Source organism: Eupeodes corollae, chromosome 3 (genome assembly GCF_945859685.1).
Source record: "Eupeodes corollae chromosome 3, idEupCoro1.1, whole genome shotgun sequence".
NCBI classification, from domain to species: domain Eukaryota; kingdom Metazoa; phylum Arthropoda; class Insecta; order Diptera; family Syrphidae; genus Eupeodes; species Eupeodes corollae.
In genome coordinates, this window is record NC_079149.1 from 36,796,793 (window position 1) to 36,808,612 (window position 11,820).

An 11,820-nucleotide genomic window follows, 5' to 3' on the forward strand; every position below is an offset into this window, starting at 1 on the left:
ATTGTAACAAATAATTAACTGAAATGACTTTACCTTTTAGAAATTAGCGACTTCTCAAACAAATATTCAGACGTAGACGTATCTACCCTTTACACGTTTACCCATTAGCAACTTAAAATCTTATATGCAACTTGTTTAATTCAATTATAATAAAATGTCAGTCAAACGAGAAAATTGGCAGCAAATTGATGTTTGCAGTAGCTCAACAGTCAAAAGTCCATTAAAGCGTTAAGACTTACAATCAAACTTTATATACTCGTACATATAGATACACTTTATACCTATATACGATTTATGTAGGTATAAGTTAATTCAGGTAAGATGTCAAATACACTAATCGTCTTGGCCAATCGAGCGTGTAAGGCTTCGACAATGTCCATTGCCCATTTCCAATCAATAATTCAAAAAAATGAAAAATCCATTAACATACATAGGTATAATTTCTGAACTTGATCTGCTCCTTTGCTCTCCTCCCGTCTTTGCTTTCCTGATTTTTGAATACAATTTAATTTCATTAATAATCCGCACAGACACCGTCAATGAATTTGAAGGAACAACAAAGTGGCTCATAAAGAAAGAGTGTCTTGATTATGGTTCTTGAGTATTTTATAACTTTGTGAAACCAAAGGAACAACAAGTGCGTAAAATAATTATTCAAATCAATTGATTTTGCTTCTCCGTGAAGACTGAAGACTGAAGACTCGAGATGGAGCGGAGAAGTCTGGAACGAAGTGAATTCATTTAGTGTGATGGTGGAGCCTTTTCAATAAAGTTATAGACGCGAAGTGCGAGGATAAATCCCCGTAGTGATTGGCAGGTTGATGTCTTGATCTTTTATATTCACCATACTCTCGCAGCCGCCGCCTATATCTAAACAGAGACGAGACGAATTTATCTTTTTAAAGGGCGATGTTACAAATTAGGTGACTGGCTTTCAGACGTTTTGTTTTGTTTTCTTTTTTTGTTGTTGTTGTTTAGGTAGATAGATTAATTCAGATGAAGCATCAGCTGTCAATTTAAGGTGCATCTGTTTAATTATACATGATTCTTAATGCTGTGAAAGCGTAGAATTAAGTTCGTCCTGAAACTGATGAATCTATAAAATTAATTGAGATCTTTGAGTAAGTTAATGGAAATTAACTCGGAGATAATAATTATCATTATGTAGTATTAGTATTTTGAGGTATTTTAATTGATTTCAGATGGTGTTTAGTGGAAATTTAATATTTAAGAGATCAACAGGTATAGGGAGAAAGTTATTAATCATTAAATTTTAAAGTTGAATAATGACGTCATTCCATTGAGGTCTAATATATAATTAATCATGTTAACAGCAATAAAATAATGACACTATTCAATTGTTTCGCTAATTTGTTTCGATTTAAAAATTTTGAATATTAATTAACTTCCTAGATATGATTAGAAAGTTATTGTAATCGGTCCGATTTGTCGTACATGTAAAAAAAGTTTTGAAATTTCTCGACGTTTTAGGGTATTTGTGGTCTATAAATAAACGGTGATTTTTTAAGAGCTTGAGAACTTTTTTTAGAAAAAAAAACGCATAAAATTTGCAAAATCTCATCGATTCTTTATTTAAACCGTTAGATTGGTCCATGACATTTACTTTTAGAATATAATTTCATTTAAATGTTGACCGCGGCTGCGTATTAGGTGGTCCATTCGGAAAGTCCAATTTTGGGTAACTTTTTCGAGCATTTCGGCCGGAATAGCCCGAATTTCTTCGGAAATGTTGTCTTCCAAAGCTGGAATAGTTGCTGGCTTATTTGGGTAGACTTTAGACTTCACGTAGCCCCACAAAAAATAGTCTAAAGGCGTCAAATCGCATGATCTTGGTGGCCAACTTACCGGTCCATTCCTTAAGATGAATTGTTACCCGAAGTTTTCCCTCAAAATGGCCATAGAATCGCGAGCTGTGTGGCATGTAGCGCCATCATGTTGAAACCACATGTCAACCAAGTTCAGTTCTTCCATTTTTGGCAACAAAAAGTTTGTTAGCATGGAACGATAGCGATCGCCATTCACCGTAACGTTGCGTCCAACAGCATCTTTGAAAAAATACGGTCCAATGATTCCACCAGCGTACAAACCACACCAAACAGTGCATTTTTCGGGATGCATGGGCAGTTCTTGAACGGCTTCTGGTTGCTCTTCACTCCAAATGCGGCAATTTTGCTTATTTACGTAGCCATTCAACCAGAAATGAGCCTCATCGCTGAACAAAATTTGTCGATAAAAAAGCGGATTTTCTGCCAACTTTTCTAGGGGCCCATTCACTGAAAATTCGACGTTGTGGCAGATCGTTCGGCTTCAGTTCTTGCACGAGCTGTATTTACGGTTTTACACCAAGATCTTTGCGTAAAATCTTCCATGTGGTCGAATAACACAAACCCAATTGCTGAGAACGGCGACGAATCGACATTTCACGGTCTTCAGCAACACTCTCAGAAACAGACGCAATATTCTCTTCTGTACGCACTGTACGCATTCGTGTGGTTGGTTTAATGTCCAATAAAGTAAACTGAGTGCGAAACTTGGTCACAATCGCATTAATTGTTTGCTCACTTGGTCGATTATGTAGACCATAAATCGGACGTAAAGCGCGAAACACATTTCGAACCGAACACTGATTTTGGTAATAAAATTCAAGGATTTGCAAGCGTTGCTCGTTAGTTAGTCTATTCATGATGAAATGTCAAAGCATACTGAGCATCTTTCTCTTTGACACCATGTCTGAAATCCCGCGATCTGTCAAATACTAATGCATGAAAATCCTAATCTCAAAAAAATCATCCTTTATTAATTTAATTAATATGATTTAAAATCATGAAAAATTAATATAAAAATAAACCAGCATGATGTTCAAATATGCGTTTCGCCCCGATGCAATGGTTCGGCTCATCAGAATATGACCATTACATCTTATCCTGACTCATATTTTCTCGAATAAATCGAGAATCCATATAATATGAGCTACATAGAGCTACTGTGAATTATATGGTTGCTCAATATTAAGACCTCATGCAATAATGACAACGGAAACAGTATTCAACTAGAATATTTAACGAAAAAATATGATATAACTATCAAAACAGTTTTTTGCTAAGAATAATGCAGATTTTTTAGTTAGGTATAATTTTGTTTTGGACAATTCAAATTGATGGTTTTTTTTCAGAAAATAGAAAAACCTTTTTTTAACACAGATGGGTGAAAAACAAAAGAAGGGGTTAGTGGAGGTGTGTACTCTGAACGACTGAAATTAAGTCTCTCATTCCGCCTTCCCTTTATTTTGGCGATAAGGAAAGTCTTATCCTAGCTTAAAGAAAACAAACTGTCGATCATCTCTAATGGAGATCCCTACTTGTAAACTGCTGCTAATGCAAGACGCTGTGAGGAGGGCAGGCACCAGGTGGAACAACATCACCACGTGTCAAGTCACAAAAAACATCTGGCCAACACTGGATTTAAAACTTTCTAGGTGCTTGCTCTTTCTAAGCAGATCGCATATAAGCTCGATAATAGGTGTCATAACCGGACACTGTCTAATAGGAAAGCACGCCACGAGACTAGGCGTATTCTCAAATGACTTTTGCAGAAGCTTGTTTGGACGAGGAAGAAAAAGAAACGGTTCTTCATCTTCTCTGCAAATGCCCTGCTCTGACTCGAAACCGCAAGAATTACCTAGGAGAATTCTTCGGTTTCTAAATATCTTACGAACCAAAAACGCTAGAGACTTGAATTAAATTTTAAATAATATATTGTAACGTGATACCAAAGAAATGAATTTTTTGAAAAAAACCATTTAACGGTTTTTTTTATAAATCAAAAAAACTAAACAAAAAAATTTGTCACCTCCAAAATTTTACGACTAAAATATTATTTCATTTTCAAAACAATTTTGTGCAACGAAAAATAATGTTTTTGACATCTGATAAAATTGTTTGAAAAATCGAATTAACAGTTTTTTTATAAGAAACAAAAATCAAAAAAACATTACTCAAAGTTGGTAAAAATTTAATATCGATTCAAATATCTTTTTAAAAACTTGAAATTTAGGCTTCAAACTTATTTTATCTTCTTAGAAATATTGTTTTCAACATTTCGAAAAATGTTGAGAAAAATCGAATTGACAGTTTTTTTACAAAAAATAAATACCTAAAAAAAATTATTTTAAAATTGGTAAAAATTGATTTTCGACTTAAATATCTTTTCAAAACCTTAAGATATTGGCTTTAATTTACCTTTGTCTATCAAAAAATATTGTTGTCAACATTTAGTTAAATTTTGAAAAAAATCAAATTGACAGTTTTTTTACAAAAAATAAAATTCTAAAAAAAACAATACTAAAACTTGGTAAAAATGTACTTTCGACTCAAATAGCTCTTAAAAAATTAAAAAATTGCCTTCAAACTTATTTTATTTCACAGAAAATATTGTTTTCGATTCAGTAATTTTTATATAAAAATCCAACATTTCGTTTGTTCATAAAAATAAAATCTACAAAAAATAGTAAAAATAGTAATTTTTTCAAAAATTGATGCGAGTAGACAAACTTTTAAGCAAGACAAATCGACAGACGGGATGAGAAGTTATCAGTGTGGGTCGCATCCCAGCGTCTTTTTGGTTTTATCATTGCAATTTTTTTTCTTCAGTCGATTAATCAACAGTCTGTATTGCAAAATAAAAAAAAAAATACTAAACGGTGAGCTATCAACCATACGAGATACAGTAGAACGATACGAGAGAGTGGCGCTTTCTTGAACGATGTCCTTCAACGCCCGTGCACTTTGGTGGCGTTCATTGGTGTATGCAGTTTTTGTTTGTGCGACAGCCTAACAAAGTACCTACTAAGTTCAATGGTATGTATATACAAATAGTATAGTATGGAAAAATGACATATGTCATACAGATTTAGTACGATATTTGGTGATTTTAACTTTAGCAAAATGTTAAGAAGATAGTACGATACTAAGCTCGTTTAAAATTATCAAAATCCTTTTTTTAACCAAGAATTTTACTAAAAATGATGTAACATCGTACTAATTCGTCTAAAATTTTTCGCCAATGACTTATCGTTTTTTGTGCCTAATTCAAATTTTTATTTGTTAACGTTTCATTATTTTTTAGTTTATTCGTTCAGTTTTTTGCAAAGAAATTGTAAAAAAAATTCATTTCCCACAACAAGGTCTTGAGAAGAAATGGAAACATCGCCTTTAAACGTATACAAACTTTAAAAACTAAACTTACAAGGATTAAATATATTTTTTTTTGAGAAATATTTTTTTTTAAACTAAAATATTTGAGGAAAAAATGTAAATGTTGACTTGAAACATTTTTTATCTTGGTGCTGTGAAATAAGGCCAAATTTCAAGAATTAGCCTTATTTCACTTTTGTAACGTTTATTAAAGCGAATTTCCAACAGGTGGTCTTATTGCACTTAAACAAAGTGAAATAAGGCCACATGCCCCCCCCCCCTTATCACATTCCTCATCGTAATAATAAAAAAAGTTAGTCTTATTTCTCAACATAAATTGACCATATTTCACATGGTCAAAGTGCACTACGACCAATCAAAGTGCACTTCTGCCAATTCTTGAAAGTTGGCCTTATTTCACCTCTTATCTAATACAAAATATTGTTGTTAGGTTTTAGTAAAATAATAGTCTCGACAAAAACCTGCTTAAAACGTTGATTGTCCTTAAAAGACAGTTTGGCTTATTGCTAAAAATAATTATGTTACGGGCACAATCGGCAAGTTATCAGTTCCTTTTTTACTATTTTTCAATAAGATCAACGTCCTATTTGATGACGCACATTTTATTTTGCAACTTTTCACTTTTATTTTGCAAATTTTTGAATAGAAAAGTTTTCCGCTTTTCAAAAAACGTTCACCAAACTCAAATTTCAAAGTAAAAAGTCTCTTCTGAAAAGTATTGTATCTGTCCTCCTTGTTTAGAATTTTGAAAAATTTTCATTTGCCCATAATTTTGTTTCAAAAAGTTGTCGAAAACTGATAAAATAAAAACACATGAACATAAAATAATAGTTAACAAGACAAATAGACATAGGCTACTTTATTTTTTAATTTTGATGAATTTTCGAAAAACTTAAATTTTAAATTATAGAATCCTGTCTGATTTTGTGGAGGCTTTTAATCCATCAACATCGTTGCCATCATTTAATGGAACTTGGAGCACAATATCATGCCTTTGCATCTATTCACGCAATAATCAGAGAAACCGTCTGCAAAGTACGAGTAGTTCATCGAGTGTCAAATATTATCCTTGACGAATTACCTTTTTGTTTTTTACAATCTCAAAGACGTCTCACTTTTTAATATTTTTGTCTGGATATTTTTGTCTTATCAACTTTTTTTTCAATAAATATTTGATCTTAATGATCAGAATCTTGATTAACTTTGCAACTTCAAAAAATTGGAATTAATTGCAAAGTTGTATTTAAACATTTTTAAAACACTTTTACTTTTCAATTTATAAACAAAAGAAGAATAATTAAAAAAGTCTTTTCACTTTGCAAATTTTGTGAAACATTTTACACTTTTTTAAGTCTTTGGTGAAATAAGCCCCATATTATCCAATCGGTCAATAGAGCAATTAGCAACTTTGCACGTTTTTTTTAAATGTATGAAATATTTAAATTAATTACACATTTTTTAAAAGTTTTGTTTTATAAATACAGAAAATTGGAACATAAACTTAATTTTTTATCATGCTAAAGATATGTAGATCATTACATTCTTTAATTCTTGATAATGCATCAACTTGATATCATAATTTTCTTTTTAAAATTCAATTGTCAAGATTTTTCTTATTATGGTCTTCACAATCTCCTTTAACAAAGATTGAAGGCATCAAAAATGATGTTTGATATAAAATTCTTTATATAAATTCTTGAATTTCTTAAGTGATTAATAAAAACCATTTTTATGTTTAAGATTGTTATATGTATAATTTTAAACCAATAATCTACATGGCTAACCATAATATTAAACTCACTTTACCAATTTTCCGTTTCCAACCATAAAGTATGAGTAATAAGCTCAAAATCACGTAATCGATTTCAATTACAGTCGGCACGACTCTGCTAAATAATTTCAAATTTGTAATAAATGTCGAATCGCGCAACACAATCACAATTACTTACATTTGCATCAGAGGACGAGGATGTTATGCACATCACAGGCCCCTCATATAATACCTCAAAGTATTAAAACAGAAAAAAAAGCAAGAACAAGTTGGAAAAAGGGGGATACATTTGCTCAAGGAAAACTAAACCACGTTAAGGACAAAACCCCCTTTATAAGGTTTATTATTATAGCAGCAACAGTAGAAATAGCACCGCTCATTTCCGTATCCTTCTAGATGCACGCTATTTGATAAGATTCTTATAAGACTCCTGAATATCGTTACAACAGTTACCAACAAACGGGACACAATTCAAATTCAACAAATTTGTAGAAAAAAAAAGAAGAAATTTAGAATTGGAATCCTTTAATCCGTTTTAGGGGGGAAGGATTTGCCTATTTCTTGAGCTCCACGGAAAGGCATACCTACCTAACAGATTGGGGTTGATGAACAATTTTGTGCAGACACTTGGATTAGCTAGAAGCTAGATTTAGATCCTGTTTTAAGATGCGGTTAGGATAATTTGATTTTTGTTTGGTGAAGAAAACATGCAAAAGGATTTCCACAAAGGAGAGATTGAGTAAGTTTACTTAATGTCCTTTCGGTGAGATGGGGTTTTGTGTTAGATATCCATATTTGAAGGTTTCTTTTTAGTCGTGGGTACCATCATGTACCTATACCTAATGACGACGACGACGATGACGATGTCGGGCACAAAATGGGCGTATTTCCAAAGTTTTGTTTTAGTTTCATTTACTTTGTCCTCTCTGAGAGATCCTTATGGCAGATTGTCACACACCGGGACCACTACAAAAAAGGTGTCCGATAAACGATAATGTATTTTGTCTCGAGGTAAAACATTTGTTTTTACACTTTCCATCCTTCGGTATATCCTTGCACCCTTTTTTCTGTGTGAAACAAGATTTCAGATAAGGATAACAATAAACGCCTGGCTGCTTTATAATGGAAGGACCGATATAGGTTCATACAATTGGCACCCTTTATTTCTGTTCAGCCCTGTACCTGCACAATGTCTTTTTAACAAAACTTAAAAATATCATAGACTCACCATTTATACCGTTTTCAGCTCGATTTTTTAATCCCAAAATGGCGTCGATCGTGTGTCGTGGTGTGAGCGTCTGTCCAGATGATCCCAATTTTCGACTAGTGTCCTTGATATCAGCATCTAAAATGCAAATAGAATAAAAGGATACCAATTATCAACACTGCTGCGCAATTATTGTCACATTTAAACACAAAATATCTGCACATACACGTAAATGCGAAATGTCCTGTCGCATGTTTCTAAAAATTGAATCGTGTGTGTAGGAGATTAAAAAATATACATTTACCTGCATTAACTAGGTAAACAGAATAATTATACCCGCACAATATACGAGTACAATAAAGCTGCATTCATATAGCTCTTATAATAGTAGTTGGTGGGCGGACGAGCAGGTTGGTCCTTTCAGAACTGAAAATGAAAAAATTGTCGACCGTCTGGGCGGGAAGGCGGTCGGGGGTTTTGTGGGCAAATTTTACTTAAGAGAAAGCATTTAATGACAATTTGTCATGGTATATTGGTGCAATTAGAGTTTGTAATTTGTTTTGAGTTTAAAATGATTTCATGTGTCAAACATGTGAAAATGCGGTACAAGTATGGGTTGGGTATACAATTACACGCTATGTATGAATTGCTCAGGGCACATATCCGAGTATATCAGGATTAAGGAATCGCGAACGAGAAATCACATATAGTTGCTATGATTTGAATATTTATGACAAAGAAATTAAATTACTTTTAATTATAAGAGAGGCGAACAACGAAACAACAAATAAATACGCTAAAGAACCCTGCAGTGGGGGGAGGGGTATTAAATGTGTGATATGTTGTTGAAAAATTGCTTAGTTCCATTTATGAATCTAGATCAAGGTGAATTGTGTGCTAATTAGAATTCAAAGGATAAAGACAACAGAAACTAGAAACGCAATTAAGGATTTTCTTGTACTCTGTTTAATAATTACAAGTTGTACAATTACGTACAAAATTATAATGTTTATAATATTAGTTCATACAGGTACTTGTTACAAATATACTTATGGTCTAAAAGTTTAGGGGAATAACATATGTATGTAGTTTGGAAACAGACATTTTTGTGTACTGGTGGAATTCTATTTCACTCGTAATAAGAGTTATTAAGTTATAACAAAGTGAAGCACACAATCCCTTTTAACTAAAACAAACCTTTGCAAGAGCTTTACAGTAAGAAGTTTTATTCTGTTATTAATTAATTGAGTATTTCTCAAAATAAATAAATTGTTATGACATTGACAATGAAATACTTTATATCTTATTTCTCTCGTTAACCAAAAGAAACAAAATTGAAAGATATTAAATCACAAGTTCTAGAAATGAAAGAGCATGAAAAATTGTTACTTTATAAAATATGTGTCTTAAAAGAATGTCTTTTTAATACCCTATTTAATACCCTACGTTTCTAAAAAGTAAGATCTTATCATATCACCCGTGGCGTCGTTGTTAGTGCTGCGGACTATCATAAGCTAGGCAGGACGATTCCTCATATACAGCAGGTTTAGTGGTGCCAAACCAAGAATTTTAGAATAAATCTTATTTTGTAACATGAATATTCTTCGGTAGTACCCTTGTCATGATGGTTAGTGCTTTGGACTGTTTGGAGGTCTTGGTTGGATCCCTGAATATGCCATCTAAATTCTTTTCACGGGTACTGCCTCTTCCGAGGAATTGACAAATTCTCCAAGAGTAACTCTTGTCATGAAAAAGTGCTTTCTCAAATAAGCCGTTCGTATTCGGCATATAAACTGTAGGTCCCCTCCATTCCTGACAACATTACTCGCACACAGGAATGGTTGAGAGTTGTAAGTCACTAGGCCCTAGTTCTCAACGGACTGTTGCGCCACCCAATTTCATTTCAATTCAATTACCAATCAACTCAACAGTTGGTCATTATGTTAAACAATTCGATTGTAGTTACATAACTTGCAATCAAAGCGACTTTTCTTCCAGTAATTCTCTTTTCATACAATACAACTCTCATACAATATCTAATCTATCTTGAAACATTGGGCTTGGACATTCTTCATTCTACACAAACAGATAAGTCGTTGTTAACAGAGTCTTCTTTGTTTGTTTGAAAATAGATGCTTTATTTTCATGATCTTAATGTAACAATAGGAACTTTTATTTCGGTAAGAATTAAAATGGTATCTCCAATACTTCTCAAGAAAAGACCATAATTGAAAAATTATTAGAGAAACCATTTCAACAATATGGTTTTCGTAGAACCAAACAAATCTTACAAATTTAAAATAAACACATAAGTATAGAAGCAGAAAATATACTCGAACGTTTAGAGAAAATCAATATTCAATATATAATATTACCAATGGCTAGCTATTTGGTAGCTAGAGTAACAAGAACTACTTTTGTTTATCTTGTTTGTTTTTTTTCGGTACCTCTTTTGCATGAAGTTCCTCGGATGTGGACAATATGGACACTAAGTTGCATTTCCAATATGTAATTAAATTAGCTTCCTTTGGTCAGACTAGTAAAGACGAAGCTTTAAGTGTCTAACATAACATTCCGAAAAGTCGTGCGGTGTTAAAACGTCATCAGTTTTAAAATTTTTCAATTGCTATCCAAAATTTAATCAAAGCTGTTGATGACGGGTTACGCGATCATATTTTTGATAGAATCGGACTGCCAGAATTTATAGCTTTGTATAAATTCATTTAAAGTCCCAATTATTTATTGTTATTACTTAAAAAAAAAACATGAAACATTTTCTGCATTTATCGATGTAAGCTCAGGGCGGACTACACAAAATTTAAATAAAATAAATTATTTTTCTTTAAAATTTATCTTCAACTTCTAGAAGAAAGTAGCTAACTCAGAAATCATGAGCAGGAATCGCGACTGATGCTAGGGTCCTTGGGTTCAATCTCTGCTGTGCCTTCTCAAGTTTTTTTTCACGGGCACTGCTTCTGGTGCAAAAATTGACAGCGAGCTGTTGCTCGTCCAACTTTAATTTCTTTAAGGTTTTATCATACTGTCAGCCTTAAAATCGGACAGTGACACGTTGAAGATAGAAATGCTTACAATTTTCGACAAGATTTTGTTGCTGAAAATCAAATAGCATTTCTAAAATTGGCTCTGATAGCCTTCAAAACCGACTTCAAATTTATGATATCACGTTACGTTTTTGAGACAATGATTTTTAAAATTCGAAAAAACGCAAATAAATGGATTTTTTTCAGTCTGTTTAAATTCATGAAATAGCTTTTTTCCGTTAAATTCGTGATAATTTTCCAAATCTATATTTTATATCAATTTTCTTTGATATTTAATATTTATTAAATTTCAAAAAATATTTGAAAAATCATCATAAATAACTAGATTTCACATGTTTCAAATTATCATAAAAAACGCTGACCCATTTGTCCTAATACGGTTTTCAAAATAAAAATTCAAAACGAATTGAAAGAAGTTTTTGTTCTTGTAACAAATCCGTCGTAAAAACAGTTCTACCATATACAGCTTTGGATTGAAAATATATTAAAAGTATAAAAATAATGTCGAAAAAGGGTATTTTTAAAACTTGGGGTAAGTTAAAACCA

The 11,820-nt window shown here is 32.3% G+C and overlaps 1 protein-coding gene across 1 annotated transcript in view; it reads right to left on the reverse strand.

Moving 5' to 3' along the window:
- The window catches only part of LOC129950419 (uncharacterized), a 144,650-nt gene that overhangs the window by 95,875 nt on the left and 36,955 nt on the right, over positions 1-11,820 (reverse strand). The window contains exon 7 of the mRNA XM_056062361.1: positions 8,234-8,362. Coding sequence (XP_055918336.1) covers positions 8,234-8,362 — 129 coding nt within the window. The remainder of the gene's footprint in view (positions 1-8,233; positions 8,363-11,820) is intronic.